General features: G+C 45.8%; 1 protein-coding gene across 3 annotated transcripts in view; it reads left to right on the top strand.

Annotated features, from left to right (window-relative positions):
* Positions 1–26,739, top strand: part of MAPK8IP1 (mitogen-activated protein kinase 8 interacting protein 1) — a 499,492-nt gene that overhangs the window by 354,517 nt on the left and 118,236 nt on the right. For all 3 annotated transcript variants that reach the window (XM_069623253.1, XM_069623252.1, XM_069623254.1), the window contains exons 4-5: positions 13,034–13,115; positions 14,466–15,377. In XM_069623253.1, the coding sequence (XP_069479354.1) occupies positions 13,034–13,115; positions 14,466–15,377 (994 nt within the window). The remainder of the gene's footprint in view (positions 1–13,033; positions 13,116–14,465; positions 15,378–26,739) is intronic.

Below are 26,739 nucleotides of genomic sequence, written 5' to 3'. Positions count from 1 at the left end.
GGCAATGTCGGTCTCACCTGCGAGGGAGCTGCCATGCCCGTACAACATGCTGTCACAGGACAGGGGGGAAACGCAACATCCATGCCCGTAAACTCTCAATTTAGCAGCCTGGCTCCTGAGATAATAGAGTTTGTACACCTCCAACTCCCTCAAAGATGCATGGACATATTTAGAGAAGCACAAAAGTCTAACACTAGACATTGCTACTCCAACAAATGGGAATGCTTTGTTATCTGGTGCAATTCCAAGAGCATCAATCCCATCGACTGCACACCAACACATATTGTCTTGTACCTGACTCACCTACTAGATTCAGGTCTGGTCTTTAATTCCCTAAAGGTCCACTCAGCTGCACTGTCCGCTTACACCACGTCCCAGAAAAAGGTTTTGTTGTGGAAAATTCCGGTGATCAAGACTTTTAGACTTAATCCCCCTATTTCTAACCCAGCTCCCGGATGGTACCTGAATGTGGTACTGAGGAGACTAATCGGGTCTCGCTTTGAACCTATGCATACAGCTAGCCTCAAAGGACTCACATACAAGACCACCTTTCTGGTGGCAGTCACATCTATAAGGAGAGTCAGTGTACTGCAGGCCCTTTCAGGTCAACAGCCATTTGTCACGATTCACAAGGATAAGGAGGTCCTGTGCAGTCACCCATGATTTGCACCTAAATTCAAGGTATTTCAAAGTTCCCTGTGAAACATACCCACCTTTTTCCAGAACCCTACTAACATGGCATAAAACAGGCCTCCACACACTTGATGTGAGGAGAGCGGTGAAATATTATCTGGAAAAGACTAAACCAGTAAGGAAATCAAACCAGTTTTTCATTTCAGTGGCAGCTGAAAGAGGAGAAGGGGACCCATCTCAAAGTGGATCGTAAACTGCATCACACTGTGCTACACTCTTGCCAAGAGAGATCTGCTCTTCAAGCCTAGAGCACACTCTACTCTGGGCACTGGGGTTTCCATAGCATTCATTGCAAATGTTCCCCTTGCGTCCATTTGTAAAGCAGCAACCTAGAATTCTGCACACACCTTTACACAACACTACTGTCTAGATAAACATTCTGGATCAGACTCTCAGGTGGGACAACCGGTGCTAAGACATCTCTTTGCTACTGTTCCTTCACACATCCCACCACCATCTGAGTACTGGTCGCTATTCTATGCACAGCATGTGATTCTAAGCAGATTAACAAGCATCAGAAGACATGCATTACTCACCGTAGTAGCATTTCTGATGATTGTATTTGCTTAGATTCACATGCAGCCACCCTTCTTCCCCGCTCGGAATATAAGGGACATACACATCTTACACCTTTCTCTCTCTGTATTCACTCACAATAGTTATAGGCTCCCTCACAGCAGAAAAAACACAATCAGAGGGACCTCGACGCATGAGGGATTTTGGCTACACTACACGTCGCATTAGGGATATTGTTACAAGCACGCCCATGTCGACGTGCCCCTTTTGATCCACGAAAGAAAGATGCTATACTCTGCGATTACCACTAGCTGTCGGACTATATGCACAGCATGTGAATCTAAGCAGATATAATCATCAGAAATGCTATTACGGTGACTAACGCATGTCATTTTTATACAACCTTGACTGGACAGTCCCTTTTATCATTGGGTAATTGTATTTTTGCTCCCTTGCAACTAACCAACGATCCACAACCTTGCAGAGATAAGCCTGTCGTTCCATCGACGTTACCAAAATTGGACCAGGAGGTCTTATAATTCACTTGTATTCCAATCTGTTCGGATCCCTTCTGGTGTACTAAAGGTGTAGAGTTGATCATGGTTTAGAAACCGATATACATCCCTGGCCACTGGTGCCACGGAAGTTGATTCGTCACAATATCATTCTCTCATCACTTGCCATAATGTACCAAACAGTGGATGAAAAACAGCTGGTTACAGTCAAACAACTAACGATGGAGGTCATCCTGTTCAGGACTCACCCCCGACCAGCATAAAATCACCTTGAAGGACAAGCGGGGTTCAGAGATGTGCCCATTCATTTTCATATTGGAGACATGGTTTAAGAGAGTGTTCTTTACTCAGAGTCTTCACAAGTGTATACTGTTTCTTCGAAAATCTAAAAAGTCTGGTGGTGGGGCCAGTACCAAATTCTGACTTGACTATTACAATAGTGTTATCAGCGGTCTCTGTGTACAATTGGGGATTAGCCCTCCACAAGCAGATCTCGGGGAGGTACACACCTGCACTAGCACTGAGCTGAGAGATAAGACTGACACACACGTTAAACAAATACTAAGAGGTGACTACTGTGACGAATCAACTTCTGGGGCACCAGTGCTCCAGGGATGAATATCGGGTTCTAAACCATCAATCAGCCCCACACCACTAGTACACTAGAAGGAATCTGAACAGATTGGAAACACAAGCAAATTATAAACCTCCTTGTCCAGTTTTGGTAACGTGGACGGAATGACAGACTTATCTGCGAAAGGTCGGGGATCGTTGGTTAGTTGCAACACAGCGAAAATGCAATTATTACCTAATGATGAAACGGACTGTCCAGTTAAGGTTGTATAAAAAGATCTACTTTATTATTATCACAACAGACAGTTCTAGCACACTACAAAATATAACCTACACTGTAAAGGAATGCAGAGGACAGAGGGTTTCAAAAAAGGAAAAAGGGATGCACTCTGGATGCTGACAGGAGGCTAGTCGGTATAGCAATTAATCTCAATTGTTCAAGGATACTTGGTTTCAACACAAAGGGATCAATTGGTCATAAATGTCCCTAGGGCCCTTCAGACAAGGACCAGGGGAACAGAAGAACAATGTACCTTGTGCTGAGATGTTGTTGGTGCTCAACAGAGTCAAGTCGGTTTCGGGGCCCTTTGCATCTTCTGCAGAAGAGTTTAAGACGGGTGACAACTGTGGGTATCATGCAGCAGACAGTTTGAGCGAGGCTGTACAGTTGAGTGCAGGCTGGCCTACACGGCGGCTTGGCGTCAGGAATCATCTCAGTGCTGATCGGTGGTTCTGAAGCACTAGTCGCGGCATTTCGGATGACTTTAGCGACTGCGGCGTAACAGTCAGCGGTGCAGTCGGTTGCAGCTCGAGGGCCTCGACTGGCTTGAAAATGTCCTTTAAGGTGGATGTCGGTAGATGCTTGAAGATGCACTTCTAGCTTCTACACTGGGCTTGTGTCGTCCTTTAAGGCAGACTGCCCAAAATTGAGTTGAGCATTGCAGGCAGCTGCCTTGTCCTTGTTTTGGTTCAGAGACTCTCTGCCACTTCCCACGTAGGAAGCTTGCTACAGTGCCTAGCAGGGCATGGTGTGTGCTGACTGAGTACTGGTTGTGGAGCTGTGTGAGGGTCTTCTGGATTCAGGATCTCCCTCTGTTCCCTGGGAGATGTTTAGGGGAGGGATCTTTCTCCCCTCTTGGATATCCTGGCATTCCTTCAATGGCGGAAGATTTAAGGCACACTGTACCTTTAGCCTCGGTCCAATGCTGAGGTCTTCTTGTTACTCCTTGCAAAGTCTTCAGGTGATCAGCTCAAAAGAGGGGCTCAGCCCTCTTTTAAAGCCAAATTGGGCCCCAATGATTGGTATAGGATAAGCCTAGCTTTATGAACCAATCTTGGATCACCACAAACAATCGCCTCTATGCATGGGGTCACTTTGTAACAGAAAAGGTAAAGAGGTAAAAACATATAATACAAAGTCCCACCCATCCTCCTGTCTATTGTGGATTAAAGGGTCTCTCTGGTCAATGGGAACTCTCTGTGGTTCTTGATTAAAGCGGCAGGTCTCCATTGCAGCTGCGGCTAGAACAGACTTTCTGTGTCCATCAATCCACATATTCGTATCTTCTACATGGGGTCCCCCGCCGGGGATGACTACTGTAAACGTGCAGTCCCAGACATGATGACACTGTCCATTGATACTAAGGGCAGGCATTAGCTTCAGCTTGACATGGTGCATATCAGAGATTGCTGGGGTTTCCTTTCTCCTTTGTTAAACTCTGCAGTCAGGCCCCATTTGAGCCCATTTGAAGTATACACTATTAGTATGCTTATGTTAATTACTGCCACCATCTACAAGGCTGAACAAAAGGACAGGGTGGATCCATGGAGCCGTTGATAGTTAGTTAGGCTGGCTGTGGCAGGGTAAGGTTTTGTCCACCCCCTTCTGAGAGGACATGGTGTAATCATGGTGGTCATATACCAACTACATATGACTGGGTGCTGCACCTGTAGGCTCTGTCCACCCAGAGTACACAGGTCTATGTGTATGTCGTGTGGTGAGCATAGGAAGATGTGTGCAGATTAGCCCCACAATCCTCAACTATAGAGACTCCTATGCACAAACGTTGGAATTATAAGTCAAAGGGACTGGCACATACAAGCACTGGGTGGAGACTGCCGAGTGAAACACACACATATAAAAACAAAAGTGAAAATAGGGGTCCTCCTGTGAGTAATGTGTGAAAGTGTGGCGCAGCTGCCCACTTTTCAGGTGTCCATGGTAAGTGCTGTGCACAGAAGGGACTTGCTGTTTCTGTGCAGCTTAGTCCCATAGTTTTCATGTAAATCTTCTTAGTGCTCCATCTTGCTTTCTATGATCATATGCCATGCCGAATAGTCTTTGCCTTGTTAAGCACAAAACACATGATGGCCTACATGATGCAAAGAACTGGCTTACCCTGGAGAGGGGTAGTTTATTCTGTGTGGCAAGGCAATAAGCCACTCTTAGAAGGTCCTTGAAGGCAAATTAACTCCTTAGAAGAGCAGCCCAGGAAAGCACCCATCCCCTCAAGGGCTAGGAGGAGAAGGTGCAAAGAGAGATGCCCTGAAATAACAGGGTATAACTAGGGGCACATACAAAAACTAACCAGTTCAATATTCTAGTTAGTCAAATATGCCATAAACAATGTTCAAGAAAAAATACTTTTCAGTCATTCAATACTTAATAGATAATTAAGCTTTTGTGTCACTTAAGGATAAGTATCAGTCTGTTTTCCAGACACTTTTAATTTCAACAAAAATAACATATATATAGGATTCCACAACTCTGGGAATGCTTACGTAAACATTTCATACAGTTTTCTTGAAAAAATTCAAAACATAAAAGTTTATATTCATAGATGAACAAGTTACATGATTTCTCAACACTTTTTGTATATGTGTATGTATCTCCAGGACAACAGACAGGTGGTGTTCTGTACCTATCTGTCTATCTACTACGCGTTTCGGGCCAATCTAGCCCTTCTTCAGGTAAAGGAATATCCAAAATTAAATCATTCAATAGGGTATATTGTATCCCAAATTTTGACAAAAATTTTTTTGGGCAAAACAATGTTTTACATATTCATTAACAGTCATGAACAAATCAAAGAAATTCTGCTCTGTTCATCAGCCTTTACTGGGAGCGAGCCTTTGGGCAAAATCTGCCACTGTGAAGGTCTTGTGTGTAGTCTCCTTCTTCTCAAAAGGGCCCTGTGAGAAGACATCACTATATTACTACCTTTGATAGTATTCCTTAATACAAACATCATTGGAGTTTGTGTGGGAACAGGCGCAACAATATGCGCTGGGTCCCACTCCAAACTCCGAGTAACTTAGATTTGAGTGACTCGTTCTACTGTTACAAGTATACTCACTTAAAGCGTTAGTTTATCTGCTCTGAAAAAATGGTATCTGCAGATTCCCTTGGGCTGCCCTGTCTGTAATGAGATACCCGAATCACCATTAGTGTGCTTAAGATTAGCAGTCTACGTGTCTCTAGTGACTTGAAGAGAGTAAGTAGGCATACCTGTGGGACTGTAGTGCCTTCAAAGACGTGATAATGATCTCCTTTTGAGTTGGTCAAGTAGCTCTCACTGTTGCACTGTGGTACGTATAGTCAGGAATACTGTTTTAATGGGCTCCTTCGTGGTAAGGCAGCTCCTATTTTAGGTAATAAAGACCAAAATTATGATCCCGCTGGGCTACAGCTGTGTGAATTACTTTGGAGCAAATTTATATGTTAAACATACCTCACGCGGGCACACCGCTTGCAGCACGGAGCATGAAATGCAACCGGCTGATACGCAGGGACCGAGGTAGTGTTCTCCTACTTCTTCCGTGGGCGGACAGCCTGTCAGATGGAACCGCTGTACGAAAATCACCTCACTGTTGTAACCGAGTGGTGGGAACTGCGAATGAACGTAGTTCCTGCTGTTCACTCTCTCTAGGCTGCGCTGGCATGTATAGCACGGTACGCTACCATTTCTATTTTGTCACCCTCCATCTTGGATGAGCATCAAAGTACTCACCCAAGATGGCGTTTCCTACGCATTGTAAACACGTAGTGAGTGTGTCGTAGTCACGTGATGTATCTTCAAAATAGATGTAAACCTCTTAAACATCCATTTCAGTACACAAATCATATGCAAATACTTATTGTATTTATTTCAATGCTGATTATATTCAGCTAAACCATTACTTTCATAACCTGATCTGTGTATTTAGGTGTTTAGGTGCGATTGTAACGTGACTCAGCCCTCAGTAAATATTTCTAACAATTTGCTCCAGTAGAAGCCTGGTGGTTATGTGTATTATACTAAATCATTTGTTTCTGATCTAGTCTTGGCATGTCAAATGTAACCAACACGGAATTCATATACGCTTTTTGTTGATTTGCAATTGCATAAAGAACCTGCCTATTACTTAAAGCTACACAGCATTAACCCTTCTTGCTAGAAAGTCACCTTATCTTCTTAACATATACATTGATATAACTAATTACTGCTTCAGTAGCACCATATCGGTTTTTTGGGGATGACTCAATAAACAAAGGCAATCAATTTCTACCAGTTGACAGTACATTTGATCTACATGTACATTTTCTTTACCATTAGTCCTTATTAAATAGGGGGCAAATCGTTTGATGGTTAAGCAATAAGACACAACTTAATGCACTACAGGTAACAGGACAAATCCCAATCTAAGTTCATCCCACAGGGGCACATTGTGTGGAGCTTGTCTATTCAATACACTTCTCTCTGTTGTAGCAACTTCATTTGATCACCACTCCTTCTGGGTAGACACACATGTTCCAGGATTATGAACTTAACTTGTGCAACTGTATGTTTGTATTCTTTCAAGTGTATAGCAACTGGGGATTTTGGTGAAGACTGTCTGATGTTTGACTTATGTTCTCCCCATCTGATTTTGGCCTTCCTGCTCGTGAGTCCAACATAGAAAAAGCCACATGGACATTTCAAACCGTAAATTACATTCATGGTATCACATGTGGATGTGTGTTTTAATGGTATTGTAAATCCTTTATGTGGGTGATTTACTTGGTTGCCTTGGATCACATTATGACAACAACTGCAATTGTTGCATGGCAACGTTCCTTTATAGATCTTTAATGTATCTTTCTTGTGACTGAAGTCTGATTTGATTAAGAAATCACGACGCTTCTACTCTTGCTGTAAGCAAAGAGTGGTGTCGTTGGGAAGAGTCTTGCAAGATTCGGGTCAAGAGATAACAGTCCCCAATTCCTCTTTAGTATTTTTTTCACTTGACTACTCTGTTGCGAATAGGTGGTAACATATACTAATTCTGTACCTGATTTCTTAGTGCTTGGTTTTAATGCTGTTTCTCTCATCATTCTCTTGACAGCGTCTGCCTTTGATTGTAATTTTTGAGAATCATATCCTCTTGCCAGAAATTTCTTGGTAAGTTCCACCGATTCACTTTCAAATTCTTCCTCTTCCGGAATAATTTGCCTATATCTGAGAAGTTGGCTCAATGGAATGTTCTCAATGGTGTTCTTAGGGTGAAAGCTTGATGCCAGTAGTATACTGTTCCTGTCGGTACTTTTTGTATATACTATGGTTTCTAGGCGATTCTCTTTGTAATACATAGGAACATCAAGGAATTCTAGTTGTTTCTTACTTGATTTGTGTGTAAATTTAATCCTTGGTGATAACATATTCATCCAGTCAAAGAAATGTTTTAATTCTTCGCTTGTACCTCTCCATATACCAAAGAGGTCATTGATGTATCTCACAAAGAATTGTAGTTTGCCGATCTATAGGGTACTCTTAAGGATTTGGGTTTCTCCTATATGTGCCATATAGATGTTTGCGTAACTTGGGGCTATGGCGGCCCCCATTGACGTCCCAGAAGTTTATAGGAAGTAGCGATCTTCAAATTTAAAGAAATTGTTGTTCAGGATAATCTTTAGAAGTTTCAAAACAAAAACTTTGTCGGATTGTACTTTTTGTTTGGTATTCAAAAGCATCCATTCCACTGCTTCTAGACCACTCTGATGTGTAATGTTAGTATATAAACTTGCCACATCCATAGTAAACAAGATATCAGTTTCTTCAATGAAAGTGGAAGCACTGAGTTTCCTCAGAAAGTCGTTTGTGTCTTTAATATAGGTGGTGATCGTCGGCACCAATGTTTGTAAGATCTAATCCACATACTGTGCTAGAGGTTCAAGTAAGCTATTGGAGGCAGCTATGATTGGTCTTCCAGGGGGATTATGTAAGTCCTTATGAATTTTTGGAAGAATATACATTACTGGCATGATGGGGTGTGTATTGGTAAGGAAAGATTTTGTCTTATGGGTAATAAGTTCATCCGTCTCTGCCTGATCCTATGTGGCTTTAATAAGTTCTCTGACTTGTATTGTAGTATCATTGTAGATTTCCAAATAGGTATCTTGATCAGATAGCTGTCTTTCTATTTCAGATTTGTACTTTTCTGTATCAAAGATCACGAGAGCTCCCCCCTTATCTGCGGGTTTTATAATTATTTCTGGGTTATTCCATAATTTATTCAAGACTTGTTTTTCTCTATTAGTCAAGTTCCCTCGAGATCGATTTTGGAATTTCAGTTTCTTCATATCGTTGAGTACAGATTTCTGAAAGGCATCCATTATGTTTTTCTGAATGGGCGGCATGAATACGCTTTTTGGTTTCATTTCAACATATTCTGATTCATATCTGACGTCCGTTAGGTCTATTGAATCAAAAAACAATTTCAACTTCATCTTCCTTGTTAATTTGAAAAATGACATTTTTTCCTTCAATAGAGAGCTATTGCAGTGAGGTACAAAGGATATTCCTTTTTGCAAAGTTGCTTTCTCAAATTTACTCAAGTTGTACTTTGAAATGTTGACTACTAAGTCTTCTTTATCGGTTGACTTACTTTCCTTGGTGGATTTTTTCTTTTTCCCTCGTCTGCACGGACCCGGTCTAAAAAAGAATAACTAATAGAATCACTTGGAGGTATCTGTCTAGAAGTGCTGGGTCTTTGTTCCGAGCTCTTAGGTTCTTCACTCCTTTCTGGTTGATTCTTAGCAGGTCCTTCTGTATTCTCTGCCTCTGTACTTGATGCGTCTGATGTTGTTGGGGGGGGATGAAGGAGTTTTTCTTCCACTATTATAAGGTTGTCTGGTGTTCTTCAATTGATCTTTCAAATGGTAATATTCTTTCCAGGTGTAGACGATATCTAATTTGTAATCAAGAGTATCACGTCTAAATTTTATTATTTTTTTAGATTCAATCTCACTCTTGTAATCCTCCAACTTTGTATTAACCTCTTCAAGTAGTTGTACTAACTCTTCTTTAGTAATGAATGCTGAAAGTGCCTTCTTGGTATTCTCTATATCTGCTTCCAATGTAGTTAAGGATTTAGATAGCTCCTCTATCGTTAGTATAATAAGGTCAAGGGAGCATTTATTTAATATCAACCTCCACTTTCTCACGAACTCTGGATTTTCTTTACAGAGTGTAGGCTCTAGATCAATCCGTAGCCCCCTTGGGATGCGTTGGGCTTTGTGATATTGAGCTAAGGTGGTAGCATGTATTGTTGGTTAATTTCCCTTCTAATCAGTCTCTCTAATTGAAAAACTAGCTCTTCAGGTTTAGCTGATGCTGAGACTTCTTTCTCCGTAGTTTTGATTAAATCCAATATACGTTTTGCATGCTCCTGGGAGAATGCTAGGAGGAGAAGGTTCATAGCATTTGGAGGAAGACAGGGTGAACTGGAAACCACAGTGAGAATGCAATGCCAATAATGGAATAGAAGATCTGTGGCGGTTAGTCTTGTTTGCACTTTCACGGTGCACTGAGATGGCGGACCCCTGAGATGGACCCCACACAGTGTTGCACGAATCAGGCAATGTCAGCTGTGTGGTTAACAAAACACCAGCCTGGAGAATGACTTACTATATGCCATGACGCCCTACTTTAACCAGAACATATTACAGTACTGACAGTATGTGTCACATAGAAAGCTCAAATTGAATGGGACACAGAGTAGTGAGCTCTCCCTCCGATGTAACAACAAATAATTCAATCTTAAGCCTTCTTTCTCCTCCTGGATCCCACAACAAGTCAAGCCTTTGGTACACAGAGAAGATGCTGGAGCTGTGTATCGTACATCCTTCTGGGAGCCTTTGGGCTGTACCCAAAGTAGTTATCAATTTCACTCCCTAATGGGACACCTCCGGAACCGGCTTTACTGTATAAGCTTAGCATTAGTAGATTGAACAGAGTGGTTGAGTACATCCTTTGCTATGCCATGGGCCACAGCCAAGCGAAGACTAGGAGATTCAAAGCGGAGATTGTTGCGAGTCGGACCTTGGGTAGGGCTTTTCTTGGACTGATAGAGTATGTTTGGTTCTTTGTCCAGGGATTCAATACTATATCAGCAAATCTTTCAGGGCCACTGAAGACATGCCAGCCCTGGACAGAGACCTGAAAATGCAAAAACGCATCTAATTAGTAGAAGGGGGTGCTCTGTGTATCCCCAATGTTGCTAAGATCTGTACTGTACGGCCTGTACTTGGTGCAGACCAACGCCTCTCTGACCCAAGTTAGTTCCTGTGGTAATGTAAGTAGATGCAGAGTCAGGAAAACACCCCAATATTTAACTTGGCTGGCAATTCATGGGCTGGAAGGGTTTTCATTTGAATCTACCTACTTTACTACCTTGTGGCTACCCCAGAATCTTGATCCATACCTCTGCTGCATGAGGTTCCTGCTGAAAATAGCCCATTGCCTATTGTGGTGGCTGTACCTGATGGGAGGTACCCACCCAACCCATCTTCACGGTCTTGAGGCCCAGACCCTGAATGGGTGGTCCATGGAGGCCAGTACAGGAATCTGAGAAGTCTGGTCGGCTCTTGGGATTGTGCTTTCTGTGCTCTTGTTCTCTTTTAAGAACAGTTTATGGGACAGTGATTGGAGTACAAGGGGCCTTGAACAAACCAAGATGTTCTCTTGCAGGGGGTGGTGCTTGCACCAATAGACCCTTCGGTGTCCTTCGGTTCAGGGCATTTTACTTGACCCGTGAGCCTCGCAAGAACTCACGGGTCATAACATGCTCCTGTGTGGATGTGTGGCACAGCCAGTGATGTGGTGTCCATAGTGTGTGCTCGGCAGATTTATGCATGCAGAGGTAGGTTTGCATTTTTAATTGTGCCATGTTTTCACACAGTTACTGCGCCACACTTATTAATTATTAGAATAATAAGACAACTTGAGTGAAGATATCAATTCATATATCTCCCGTAGGAGAGCCCCTTTTTATTGACACGTGTTTCGCCTCTAACAGAGCCTTTCACAAAACAGGGCATTAATCATAAACACATCCATTTTAATGTTCCTCATGTGTGGATGTGAATGATGGTGATCTCTCTCGTATGTCACTGGGTTTCAATCCCACCTAAAAGGTGCAGCGTCCATGTCACTAGCATCGGCTCGAACAGTACTGAATATTACTTTATGCAAGCACATGTCTTATGGGCGTGTGCCCTTGTTTAGATCAAAGCGCAGGATGGGCTGGCAGCTTGCCCTCAGACCCGAGAATTTGTAGGAAATGTGGACTTTCCTTCAGGGAGCAGTTCGGTTTATATAGTTGATATGCCTTGAAAAGTCACTCTGTCTAGTACGTCCGCCTGCTTAATTGCTGACGGCAGCATGAACACTTTATGTGGTGGGACTGCTGTTTGTCTGGGCCAGGGAATGTATGTGTTTTGGGCGATTTTCCCTGGCTCTCAAATGTATCTGTGCCATTTGGGCCTATGCATAGATTCCCTCCCTCCTTCTCTGTGGTGTATGTACCCTGTTCTCCACCTATTTTTCGCCACCACTGCCTCTCAGGTCCTTCCTTCTGGCATGTTCCTTCCCTCCCTGGCTCGCTGTCAGCATCACCCTCTGCCGCTTTCCCCCCGGTCGCTTCCAACACCCCACCCCTCCTCCACGCCCTTCCTACACCCCGCCTACAGACTCCAAGGTAAAAAATTGGAATGAAATTCTTTAAGGTCCAGCCTTGTTAAGAAAATGCAGAGGGCGAGGAGAGATTTTTTTTAGCAGGTTGGAATGAGGGCAGCACTTGATCAGTTTGTAGTGAGGAAAGGCCGTGACTGGTTTGAAACAAAGAGCGTTCTTGAGAGGTCTGCAAAGAGAACCATTCCTGAGAGGTGTGGGATAGGAGTGTCCTCGAGATGGGTGGAATGAGGTGCATTGATAAGATAATGATTTGTAACATGGCAAACATACAAATACGTTTCACTGCAGGTTACAGGGTGCTGATGTAGGGCCTAGGTGAGGGGTGGGAGGTTAAAGAGGCATGCGAAGGATGAAAAAGAGCAAGGACTTCAGGAAAACAAAGTTGATATTCACGAATCTCCAAGAGCAATGGATCCTGAGGGAGCTGCAATAAGCAGAGGCTGTGTTGAGGGGGTTGCACGGAGAATCAGCCATGTTGAGGATGTTGCAATAAGCAGAGATATTGCTCAGGTGTACAGATGTGAGAACATTGGGTATTGGTAGGACTGAGTTGATGTGGACTGGTAGCTGCAGGCCTGAGATTGAGATTGTGGCTCGGGACGGCCAAGAGACAGCGGAACATGGTGCTCTGGAATGCATGCACGAGAAGCCGGGAAGAATGAAGATTGTTCCCTGGGCACAATGCACCCATTGTCTCTATCCCATCTGTGATTTCTGACAAAGCTCCTTTGTTTTTCTCCAAAGGACACACTGAACAACAATTCGCTGGGCAAAAAGAACAGTTGGCAGGAGCGGGTGTCACGATCCTCCTCACCGCTAAAGACTGGTAGGTCCACCCAGTGAGGCAGCACACAACACAGCATGCAGCGTTGAGTACGGCTATCGCACTCCATTACCCCCATTCGTTGTGTTCCTCACTGCTTGGCATCCAGTATTTTGAGTGGCAGTGATCACTCTGTCCCCGCATGTGACTTGACTGCATTGTGTGATTTGACCAAACAATGTTATCATCCCAGGCCTCAGTTTCCTTGCATAAAAACATGGGAACAAGACCGACAGCAAAATTCAGCATCAATTGAGAAATAGACACGGACATAAAGTGGATATCAAATCGTTACGTTCATGTTTTCTAAATGCTAGGTTTGATAGATCACAATTTTTGTTACATTTATTGTTGCAGAGATACTGGTTAATAAGAATGTAAGCTGCATTTGCAGCTCTAATCTATGTTGTCGACTTTTCTTCTATACATTAAATGCTTTTTGGTGTTTTGTTATTATTTTCTATTTAGAGTGCTTAATACAAATCTTCCAATTAACGATGAAATTACTAGACCACCACCCTCTGACTATCCTGTCTATTCTAATTACCTTTTCCCCATTATGCAGTGAACTGTTATTGGGATCTTTCTCGTCCATCAGAGAAGTAATGAACATTAGAGATATTGGGGAATCACAACACACAGGACCCTGAACAATAAACCCACAAAAATTCCCACAAGCAACGTTAAAGGGACTACATAAACCAGCCCATAGAAACACTGCCAACTGTGCTGACAACTCCCAGAAAGGCAGGCCAATGAGCACCCAAAGGCAAACCTCACATCCCTTTGAACAACCACAACCTACATTCACAGCCACCAGGATTCCCAGAAACGGTTCTCACAGGCCATGGAAAGCACCTACAGCCCCAAACAAACAACTTTCTTGTACAAATATCAATCGCCAACAAGACCCCCACACACGAGAATTCCAACCTGAATGCCCCCCACATGCCATACTTGGCGGCACAATGGATGTCCCATGAAGCGCTCATAGCATATCTACTCCAAAATTCACACTTGACACACAACATCCCACCAAGAGCACTTCTGGCACATAAGACCCTTAAAACAGCTGAGTTCATACATGCAGAATCACACAGTCTGTGGTTGCCATTTTCTGTGTTTACTTTACTTCTAGACTTTCCACCTCAGTCCCCACCACCACCTCAGTCACCACCACCACCCCAGTCACCACAACCACCCATAGTAATATAACCCTGCTGACTTCACTTTTGGATTTTATGCAGTGGGCTGGAGGACAGATGTGACAGATTTGGCTGGGTGGGAGGTAAGTTGCTTGATGGAGTTAGCTAAATGATTAATCTGGGATTTTTTCTTGTCCCCTTTTTTTAGGAGAACAGTCTTCACCACATGAGCACATCTGCCTGAGTGATGAGGGAAACCTCAGAAACAGTGCAGCTTCCACCAAAGACAGAGGCACATCCACAGAAAGCCCTTGCCGCCGCAGCACAGCTACGCAGAGTGCAGCAGCCACAGCCAATGTGGGTTCCAGAGTCCCTGAGAAGCACCCTGGGACTAGCCGGACAACTCACCAACCATACCACCAACATCACCCCCAGCAGCAGGTGCACCACCACCCTGGAACCAGCTGTAGTACCAAGGGGTCTGAGGCCCACCGGGACCGCATCCGATATCAGGCCGATGTTCGGCTGGAGGCTACTGAGGAGATTTTCTTGACACCAGTGCAGAAGAACTCTGACCCACAGGAGCCAGACCGGCGCTTTCCTTCCCAGTCTAGCGAGAACCGCATGTCCACCAGTTCAGATGTTGACACCTTGAACTATCAGTCAATGTCAGGAAAACCTAACTCTTCAATCAGTGAGGAGGATGAGGTGCTAGACTTTCTATCCTCGCCGGAAAAGTGCAACATGGCCAAGGCATCCTGCAATGGTGGCCATGGCTACCGATCTTCTTATGGCACCCAGCGGGCATCAGTGAGTTCGGACACAAGTGCCCTGTCTTATGACTCTGTGAAATATACCCTAGTGGTGGACGAGAATGTCCAGCTGGAGCTGGTCAGCCTGAAGCAGTGCTACACAGGCTACAGCGATGAGAGCGACTCTGGCACAGTTTACGACAACTGCGTCTCCTCACCCTATGAGTCAGCCATTGGCGAGGAATATGAGGAGGACATGCTGAAGAGGGGCTCTGTCTGCCCATCCGATGACTCTTCCCCTGAGGACGACATCCCTTTTTCCAAGAAGTTCCTGAATGTCTTTATGAGTGGCCGATCACGGTCGTCCAGTGAGTGTATCTCTGTGGTGGTGATACTTGGTTTGTTCGGGCTGGTTTTCAGTGGAACAGAGTGAAGAATTTTGAATTAAGGGTTCCCAGTCATGCAACTGTCATTGTGTTGCTGCGCAGTGGTTGGGCTCCTTCTAAGTCATTGAGGGGGACGCAATGTAGCTTGGGGGACAGTCTGACCAAACTGGATTCTTGCTGTAGCTTTCCCGGCACATATTAATTACTGTGCTTGTATACAAATATAAATAATCTTAAGTTGCTGTGTAGTCTAGAGAAATGTAGGGAAAGGCGGTTTAAAAGAGATTCATATGTTAATTACCAGGTTCATTAGAATCTACAAAGCCTCTTGTCCTAAAGAAAATTCATTTCTCTGAAGCTTTCTGCTTTCCTTTAGTTTGGGAGAACCATGCACTAGGCTCTTCTTCACACTTCTGCATGCTCCATCTAGGTGTGTAATGCTCTAGCACAAGAATTGCCTGGTCTTAACCACAATCTCAGTGTGCAGTGTCGCAGATGGCCTCAAGAACACACAAATTCCCTTGAACGGGTCAGGAGGATAACTCTGGGGCAATGCTTTTGTCTTGGAAGCAAGACAATGCAGAGCATTTCAGGTTTGAATTCCGATCGTATGCTTAGAAGCTGGTCTCTGGCATGAAGCGCAATCTAAAAGCTACATTTCTTTTTTCAAAGTTTCTTTTTTTAACAGTTCAATGTTGTTTATTATAATTTTCATGGAGGTCCAACTAAGGGTTGACCCTCTCTCGTCTTCTCTTGGGATTCCCCCACCCTAGCTCAGACTTCGCTCAGACTAAGGATGGTCACTAAAGGTTGATAACCCATTCAATCTAAAATCTTACGGGCTAGTTGTGAGGGCCTAAAGGCAACAGCATTATCCATCTTATGGCCTCCATGGTCTGATAATTGAATCCTAGCCTGTGTCCCAATAGAATTACAATAGTTTTCCAAACATGAATTGGTGCCTACCAACCACTCAGGTCTCACTCTCTCATACTCTAATGTTCTTTACTTCCATTCCCTTCCTTCTACTCTTACCTTCTCTTCTTTACTGCTCTCTACTTTCTCTCCCTCGTTCTCTCCCTCTCTCCCCTGTCCCTCCAATGTTACTCTATCTCACGTCAGCGCCTTACTCTTACCTTCAACTCTACTGCCCCACTCCTCTACACTCCGCTCCACCCCTCCTTTCTCATACTCCGCCCATCCTTTCTCATACTATTGCCCGGCATTACCGTCCTTCTGGTGCCTGGTCGTTTGATCTGCCTCTTCGTTCTTTTACCTCACCCAAACAATCCACACTCTCCCGTTCTGCTCATCTGTTTTTATTGTCCCCCCCTTGCATTTGCTCTCGTGCTCCGATGTTTCTCGGGCCAATCTCTACCTCGCTCTTCCCCCAGGGGCCAGGTCACACACGCGGGAAGCCATAAGGTCCCAGTTAAGCTGTTCCACAATGGCAGCCCGGTACAGCAATTGTCAATTTTAGTGTTTGTGGCCAAGTGTAATTGAACGTCCTGATTTCTGGTCTGCAGTAAGCAATGCTCTGCCGGGTCTGTGTGCGCAGCTGCATCTTTCACCGGTGGGTTGAATGTAACTTCATTCGCCATAGGGAATTCTGGGTTTGGTAGTTCTGAAATGAAAAAGAGAAAACATTAGCCAGCATGTTGTATGGTAGGCATGGGCTGATTAAAAGTGGCACTTCCCACTTGCAACCAGGCCCATAAGGGGGTACAGAGACTTGGGCCCTCCCAAATCCCTCAACCCACCTTTGGAGTAGGGCTGACTCTGGCAAGTGCCCTGGTAGGCCTCTTGCCCATGTTGGGAGGGGTCCCCATTCCCCCATGGCAGGGTCAGATGCCTGGCCCTGTCGTGGTAGTTCCTATGGAATGCTTTTCTAGCCCCCAGCCATATACCATGCCTCTTGCCTGTATTAACCGGAAGTAAGTCTTTTTAATAGGACATAACACGTTGCATCCTACCTGTATCACATGCTCGTTATTTCTGTGGTATGGGTACAACAGGAAATAAAGCATGGGGCTCCTGCTATGTGTATTCCTCTATGCCCATGTCTGTCCCTCACCATCTGTGCGAGGGGTTCAATCGTTGGCGCAAACAGGAGGGGCGAGAAAGGGCAGCCCTGTCGGGTTCCCCTGGCTAATGGAATTGCTTCTGATGTGAGCCCATTGGTACGTACTGTCGCCGTCGGGTTATTGTAAAGTAGTCCCACATTTCTGCTGAAATGGCTCCCCAGCCCGAACTGCTTCAGTACGCTAAATAAGAAGTTCCAGGAAACTGAGTTGAAGGCTTTTTCAGCATCGAGCGAGGCAGCCACGGTGGATGCATTAGGGTCTATCTGTGAGATAATCCCAAATAGTCACCTCAAATTGAAGGCCGTGGGCCTTCCAGGATGAAACGCAATTGGTCGAGATGAACAAGTAGGGACATATATGGAAGTAGCCTGTTTGCCAAGACTTTGGCAAGTATTTTCGCATCAGAGTTGATTAATGATAATGGGAGATATGAGGCTACTTCCCTCAGTGGCTTGCCCGGTTTCAACGGCACTGTTATTATCACTTCAGTCATGGGCGGCGGGAGGTTGCCATTTGTGTAAGATTCTTCCCATACCTTAAGCAGCCGTGGGGCAAGAATATCTCTATATCTTTTATATAATTCTATTGTCAGCCCATCTGGGCCCAGTGTTTTGCCTGAGGCCAGAGAGGAGATGGCTTCTTCTATTTATTTTAGTGTAATCGGCTGATTAAGTGCCTCATGGGCTTCTGTGCCAATGTTAATGAGCGCTATCTCCCCCAAATACCGGTCTACCGCTCCCTTAGTACAGGTATCTGTTCTACCATATAGTTTCTTGTAGTACTTTGTGAATATTTCGTTAATCTGTTCTGTCTTCGTTGCAATTGTCCCTCTTCTTCCTCTATGCTTGTGATAATCTGTGTGTAATCTCACCCCGGGCCATCCTGGCCAGGTAACGGCCATGCCTGTCTTCCTCCCTGTATCTGCAGTCTTGGACCAGTTTCACCATAAAATGTGCCTCTTGATCCGCCAATTCGCGGAACTTTAGCAAATTTCCCTTGATAATTCCCAGGAGGACCACTACCTCCAGTGTTTCCATATTCATTTTCAAGTCTACGCAGTTCCTGTTCTAGGTCCCCCAAATCTCTCCTGGTGTTCTTTAGGATCCCTCATGTTACTGCTATCGCAGTGCCCTGTAACCAGACTTTAAATGTTTCCTATATTGTTGTGTATTGTGAGACCGTGCCCTCTTTGGTTTTGAAAAACATCTCTATTTTTTTTCTAGATTTGTTGCCGTCCCTTATTTGCATAAGTGTAGGTCTATCATCATTCTGCTGTTCCTCAAACATTTTACTTTTTAAAACCTCTCCTCTTTGATATGATTAGTCATAATATCACAGGGTAAACACAACCCAAAAATATAAACTGGCAAAGCCGATGGTTTTTGCTTATGCTAAATGAATGGGGATGATACACTCACCTCCCATGCACAGGCTTCCTAGAGGGGTAGGCTGTGCGAGAGGAGTACAGCATCCCCTGCATGCTACCAGCCCCGCCCCTCCCTGGAACCGTGTGCCCCTGTGGAGATTCTGGAGCCTCCACCTTGTTTTTATCATGTTCCACATGATGGCACGGCTTGCTACCTCAGACAGCGGAACCAGGAGGATGTGCGTGGCCACGGCATCAAAGCAAGCAAGGAGAAACATGCATGGGGATCCTCGTGTCTCTTCCTCTCTGAGTGGGCAGACCTTTCCTGCTCCCTCGTCTCCTCTACCTCTCAACTTCTCCTCCTCAGAGACCTGAACATCAACATGGATGCTACTTGCCCTTCTTCAGGACTCTTTCACAACCTCTGCGACTCTCTCTCTCTATTCTTCCCTCTGGCCCGACTCACTCTCCAGGGCTCACCCTGGATGTTTTGATCTCCTCAGACCTACCCCTCTCCAACCCTCTTACCACTCCTCTACCCTTGAGTGATCACGTTCTCCTTTCCTCTCAACTCTCTCTCTCTCTACCCCTCAGGCCAAACCCACTCCAGCACTGCCACCTACCTTCTCGGTCAACCAATCCATGAAGCGTGTGTCAGTTGAGGCTTTCGCTGCTACTTTCTCTCCTCCTTCTGCACCTTTGGATGACTCACACCCTGACACAGCCCTATCTAGCCTTCATCTTTCTATCTCTAACACTCTTGATGCACGGGCCCTTGTCATGATGATCCTCTTGAAGCCCAAATCCCAGTGCAACTCTTGGTATGACTCTGACCTCATCACCCTCAAACGCAAGTGCAGGGTGGCTGAGAGGAAGTGGAAGGCATCAGCTGCACCGTCTGACAAACTGGCCTGCCACCTGCTCCAAAGACAATACAGACTCTCTGTCCTCACCAAAAAGAGAGCCCACATCCGAGCCTGTGTCTCTGCGGCATCTAACAACTCGACTGAACTCTTCAAAATCTGCAAGGAGCTGGCCAATCCTGCTGCAGCCTCTACCTCTCTTGTCCCCTCCCAGGCCTTCTCTATGCCTTTAGCTAAAATATGGTAATGGAGTCCATGCTGCAATTTGATTAATTCATCATTAAATTGATTAATATTTTCAACTGGTACGTGTGTCAATCCAGATATCACGTTTATTTAGTCAAACACAATGAGAAAAGCATTTGCTTTTCTTATTGTGTTTGAATAAATATTTTCCAGTTTGAGTAAAGAAGTGACTGCATTCAGGTTTGTGTTGGGATCACTTTAAACGTTATAGCTGTACTGATACACACAACAGTTGAAAATATTAAATAATGTAATGAGGAATTAATCAAATTGCAGCGTGGACTCCATTACCGTGTTTTAGTTTCATGACCCCAACCACAGCTGCCTTCAGGGAAGCCCTGTATGTATATACACCTATGTATGCCCTTGGCTTCTCATTTTATCACTAAAACTCTGGAGATCCTGTCCACCCTCTCTTCTTCTTCCTCCTCCTCCTCCTCCACTCCTAACCCATCTGTGGCCATCCCTCCAACTCCCTTCTATTCCTTTCCCTTGTACAACCCAGACGATATTTCTAGACAAGTCCGATTTATGAAAGTCTCATCAAAACAGGGTTTCCCCTGTTCTTCCAGAACCATCAAGAAACACACACCCCATCCTTGGCTGATTTCTGCAATCACTCCTTTGCCACTGGAACCTTCCGCTGGAACACTCCCTTGTGCACCCCCTCCTCAAGCAGCCCTCTGCTGATCCTTCCTCTCCAGATAACTATCGCCCGATCTCCATCACTCCTTGCCTGAGCAAACTCTTGGAAAAGCTGGCCATCTCCCAGCTTAACCTACACACTTAATATGTTGGTTGTCTCCACGACCACCACTCTGACTTCAGAGCTGCCAGAAGCACGGAAACTGCTCTCCTGAACACCCGTGAAGACCTGCTCTCTAACTTTGATTCTAACCTTCCTTCTGTTCTCATTTTCCTCAATCTTTCTTCTGCTTTTGATACGGTCAACCATGCCATCCTGCTCAATCGCCTTCATGATAACCTGGGTATCACTGATCAGGCCCTGGCCTGGCTGAACTTCTTTCTCACTGACTGACCCTTTCAGGTCCAACTGGGGTCTTTCCTCTCTTCTGTCACTCTCTCTGCTTGTGGTGTTTCCCAGGGGTCTAATCTTTCTCCCTGGCTTTTCAACCAATACCTGGCACCTCTTGATCACTGAATCGCTGCTTTCTGCTCCAACTTTCAGTGTTATGTGGATGACACCCCGCTCTCTTTCAGGCTCTCCTTGGCCGATTCTTCTCCCTCTCTCATTCCAGATTGTCTGGCTGCAATTCAGGAATGGTGTGCCACCAATGATCTCTACCTTAATGCCAGTAAGACTGAGATCCTCCTTATCGGAACACCAGCTCCCTCCTTTCTGCTCTCTCTGGCTGCCCACTCTGGGCCCTCTTCCTGCTCCTACCTGTTAGACTAAGAACCTTGGGGTCATCTTTGACTCCACCCTCTGCTTCTCTCCTCACATCTGTGACGTTTCTAAGAAGTCAAACTATGAGCTGCATCTCCTCAGAGGTATTCTTCCTTTCCTCATTTTCCCTCAGAAGCTCACTGTCTCCAGAGCACTGGTCCTCTCTAGGCTGGACTACTGAAACAGCCTCTTTCTAAATCTTCCTGCCTCTACTCTCCTACCTCTACAACTTATCCAGAGCAGGACAGCAAGACTTGTCCTTGACCTCAAGCCCAGGGATCGTATCTCTCAAGGCTTTCTGGGGGTGTCCGGACATTTCGTCGAAAGACATTTCGTCGAAAGACATTTGGTCGACGGAATTTGGTCGAAAACCAAATGGTCGAATTTTTTTATTTTATTTATATATATATATATATATATATATATATATATATATATATATATATATATATATATATATATATATATATATATATTTTAGATTTTTGTTTAGGGGAAAAAAAGGGTAAAAAAAGGGGGTTGGGGAGGGACCCCCCCAAAAAAAAAAAAAAAAAAAAAGTGAAAATAATAAAAACAAAAAATTTGACCATTTGGTTTTCGACCAAATGGTTTCGACCAAATGTCCTGTCGACCATTTTTTTTCGACGAAATGTCTGGTAACCCTTTCTGGGGCCTGCGACCGCACTACATCCAACTCTCTCTTTCTAAACATCTCCCTTCTCGAGCTCTCTGCTCATCCACTTTCAACTCTCTGGGGGTCAGTCGCTTTTCCAAGCAGAGAGTTGGGCGCAGATCTTTCTTTGGCTGGGGCCTCCCTCTGGAACAGCCTCCCTGCCTCTCTCAAACTTTAGCAGAAACACCTCCGGTTCTGGAAGCAACTCAAGACCTTCCTCTTCGCTTCCGCTTTCTCTCTTCCTCTCTCCTGCTGATGTCCCGACTGCCCTACTCACTGGTCACCTGGCTACCCTTTCAGCTTGGGTCCAGGCTCATGCATTTCCAGTTGCACTTCACACTGCCTCCCGGCTCCCCCAGCACTTGTGGTCTGTATCGGCAACGCTACAGTCCTTTCTCTCTGCACTTATGAGCTGCACCTTTTGAGTTACCTGCACTGAGCCACCCGCTGGCTGCACTTTTTGAGTGAGTTACCTGCCCTTTGCTCTCCCCCCCGGCACTTCTCCCCTTCCACTTCCCTGAACTTGCGCATTCTGAATGACAGAAGGCCTAGTAAGATCGTTGTTTTGTCCTCCCTCTGTTTCCCCCTCCTTGTCTTGTCACGCCTAGAAACACTTGTGTACAGGCTCATTATAAATGCCATATCATATCTCACATAACAAAAAACGGACATATGAAATGTGGTAAAAGTGAGAGTTTATAACAAATTCTTAAGATGTGGGGAATGAGAGATAGGAGGAAGGGCGCATAGTTCATGGGAAAGTGGGTAAGTGGAGCAGAAAATCAGAGTATCTGCACAACCAAAAGAGGCGCCTGGTCCAGAGTAGAGCAGTCCACCACGGCTAGGGCCACATGAGCGAGTAAGCTGACAGGGAGGAGATGCACCTCTAGCAGAGTGAGGCCTCTTAGGAGGCAGCCCAAAAGGGGCATGAACCCTCTTCCTCACTCTCCTGGTAGGGTCCACTCGGGGAGGCCCTTCTTTCCTCTGCTGCCTATGTACCGTTTGATGTGGGAAGTGTTAGAGGTGCTCTGCTACACGCCTGTCTGCTCACTGGGGGAAAAGCACAGGGGAGACAGCCCAGCACAAAGCCCCCAGCCAACAGTGGGGGTTTTGGCCACATGATACCACACTGGCGGCAAGGATCACACCCATGAGAAGCGTGTGTGTGGCAATTAGACCACGACGACACAGCTGATCCACCCAGAGCCGAGGCAGTGAAGGAAACTCGCAGAGAAAGCATGGGAAGTGTGCCATATGGTGCAAGATGACAAGCACCGAACCCGGTTATGGAAAGAAAGGATAATGAAACATAATAGCCAAAGTGGCAGTCCAGGAAACATGTACTGATCAGAAGTAGGGAGTGCACCACCCAGCCTAGCAAACAAAAGCAGTTAGAAGTCACTCCGATCAACAGCAGGTAACAAAACACAAGGCCACCCAGAACACTACAAAAGGAGCAAGCCACAATCATGTCAGAAGAGCAACAAGCATCAAGCTCCCACAACCCCAGAGCCCCAGCAGAACCCCCCAACCCGCCGGCAGCGCGAGTGGGGAGAAGCACGTGGCATGACTCCGCCCAAGGAGTGTTCATGAAGCCATTCGACCTATATGCGGAAGGGGCAGCCATTCGTTGGGAACTTTGGCTCCAGCAATTTGAACTACACATAAAGTCCAAACGAATTGTGGCGGAGGAGGAGAAGGGCACACTCCTCATGCTAAATTTAGGCACGCTCGCACTGCGACTTTTCAACACACCGCCATCCAGAGGCCAGGAAGATGACTACCAAGCGGCAATTGAATGGGACATTTCCGCCACAACTGAATCCAGACTATGAGCGGTTTCAGCTGAGCCTAGCAAGGCAGCAGCCGACAGAAACAATTGTTGACTTCCACTCAAGAATTCGGGAAATGGCCATAGGTTGTGAGTTCCCCAATGAAGAGTTTTCCATAAGATAGCAGGTAATCCACGGAGTACGGTCCGAGAAGTTTCGGAGAAACATTCTATCCGAGAGGAATATCCCGCTAGACCGCATTCTAGAGATGGGCCACCAGAGAGAGAGAACGGAAACACAACTGGCCATGATGGAAGCAGCCATCAGTTGTCTGCTGATAGACGCAGAGCCAGAAACAGAAACCGTTGCAGCGGTCAATGCTAGAAAGCTCCCACCAAGAGGAAAGCCCACTCTTCCAATATCGACTGGGCACAACCAAAGAACATGTAAGTGGTGTGGAGGAGCATGGCACTGTGATGAACCCTGCCCGCCGATCAGAGCCACGTGCCGGAAGTGCGACAAACTCAAGCATTTCACCTCAGTCTGTCTTAGTGCTAGGCCTCGGAGAGAAGGCGCAGAAACCCCCTCACAAGAGCGACACTGAACAAGAACTAGTCAGCAAGCAAACCGCAAAAGCAAAGCGAAAACAATCGAGCACAGAACACACACGAGCAGCAGTGAGAGCAAAGCGAGCAAGAGCTTAGAAGACGAGTTGCCCCAAAGACGACATGCAGGGCACCACAATCGACACTCGGAGAAGGTACACCTCATTTTGGCCGTGTTACCACACAGGAAGTCCAAAAAGACAACGCAGAAATCCCAGCCAACCTTCACGGTGCTCAAGGACGGCATGCCAACCAGAGTGATCATTGACACTGGGTCAACGGTCAACGTCCTGCCACTCACCAGTCTCTCGGCCATGCACGTGAAACCTGTGTTGCAATGCAAGACTGTCTGCCTGTATGCCTTTGGGAGCAAAACACCTCTCCCTGTAAAAGGATCATTTAAAGTGGCTGTAGTATACAACGGAGAAGCCTGTAGAACCAGATTCTATGTAGTGGACGCTGGCGTCGAAGCCCTACTGAGCTTCAGAACAGCAGAGAAACTGCGGATCATCCACTTCGCCCTCCAAATCCGACTACCAGAGTTAGACAACATCATTGCACACCACGTGAAACTCTTCAAAGGCATCGGTTGCCTCAGGAACTGTACAGGAAAGCTTCACATCGACCTGTCCATCGAGTCAAGAGCAGTCCGGCCTCCGAGTTTGCCATTCCATCTATGAGCAGCCGTTGAGGAGGAACTGAAAAAACTTGAAAACCTCCACATTATTGAAAAGAATTCTGGACCTACCCCCTGGGTCTCCCCGTTGGTAATCACCAAAAAACCCAAGCAGCCAAACACAGTCCGGATCTGCATTGATATGAGACTCCCAAACCTCGCCATCGGGCAGGAACATCACACTACATCAACGATTGATGAGCTGATTGTTGACTTCACCGGAGCGATGATTTTCAGCAAGCTAGATCTTTGATCTGGCTACCACCAGATCCGACTTGCGAAGGAGTCTTGATACATAATTAATTGTCATCACACCTGGGACTCAGATGATACCGCTGATTGAACTTTGGCATTTCATCAGCGGCAGAAGTTTTTCAACATGAGATCCGGAAAGTACTGCAAGACCTCCCGGAACAACAAATGTGAGTGATGACATCCTGGTCTATGGTACATCCGAGAAAGAGCACAAATCACGGCTAGCCGCTATTCTGGCATGCCCTAGAGGTGTACGGTATTAATCTGCATGCTGAAAAATTGACAAAACAGAACTCTCCTTCTTCGGCTATATCTTTAACGCAAAAGGATTGTCCCCGATCCAGCCAAAGTGGCGGACATACAGAAGGCTTGCCCACCAACCACTGTGTCAGAAGTGCAAAACTTTATGGGAATGGTGTCCTACTGCAGCCACTTCATCCCTGACCTGGCAACCACTGCAGCCCCACTCCGACACCTGACATGGAAGGACGCCCTTTGGACCTGGGGGCCAGAACAGGAAGAAGCGTTGCAGAAAATCAAAGTGTCCTTACTCCCCAACACCACCATGGCGTTCATGAACACAGCACACAAAACAGAACTGCTAGTTCACGCCAACCCAGTGGGGCTAGGGGCTGTACTCACCCAAACGGACCAAAGTGGGAACACGCACCCCATAGCTTTTTCCAGCCGAGCAATGACCAGCACGGAACAAAGATATGACCACATAGAGCATGAAGCCCTAGCTATCCTGTGGAGGTGTCACCTTTTTCAAGTGGACCTGCTGGGGAACCATGCAACTGTGTACATGGATCACAAACCACTTGTCCCCATATTTAAAGGCTCTGCCCTGCAACCACCAGCCAGGCTCGAGCGCTGTATGCTACAACTCCAGCCATTTGACATTGACATTGTATACCGCTCAGGAAGCGACAATCCAGCAGACTACCTGTCTCGGCACCCCTGGCCAGCAATGCAGGAGGAACAAGACAAAACCCACGAGACAGACAAACACATATGCCATGTAATTGTGTGCGCCAGACCAAAACAAATGAAATTGGAGAAGATCATCAAGGAAACTGAGACTCATGCCTCCAGTGAGTCAAGGAGTCCATCCTTTCAGGGACCCAGAAAACCCTATTAGCGGATACAGCCAACAAGACAGCAGCAGCCCAAAACCTCCTGCAACACCTACTAGGTGTGTGACGAACTATGTGTGTCTGCCGACGGGGTCATATTGAAAGGACACCGAATAGTATTACCATTGGCACTAGAGGAAAGAGCCCTGCAGTTAGCTCACGAGGGACATCAGGGCATCACTAAAACTCGAGCGTTCCTCAAATCGTGAGTGTGGCTGCCAAACATCCAGGCAAAAGTAATGGTGCTGGTAGGCGCATGT

Source organism: Ambystoma mexicanum, chromosome 11 (assembly GCF_040938575.1).
Source record: "Ambystoma mexicanum isolate Mex_15411 chromosome 11, UKY_AmexF1_1, whole genome shotgun sequence".
NCBI classification, from domain to species: domain Eukaryota; kingdom Metazoa; phylum Chordata; class Amphibia; order Caudata; family Ambystomatidae; genus Ambystoma; species Ambystoma mexicanum.
The sequence above is the reverse complement of the archived record's forward strand: the minus strand, read 5'-3'. Positions and strand labels throughout refer to the sequence as shown.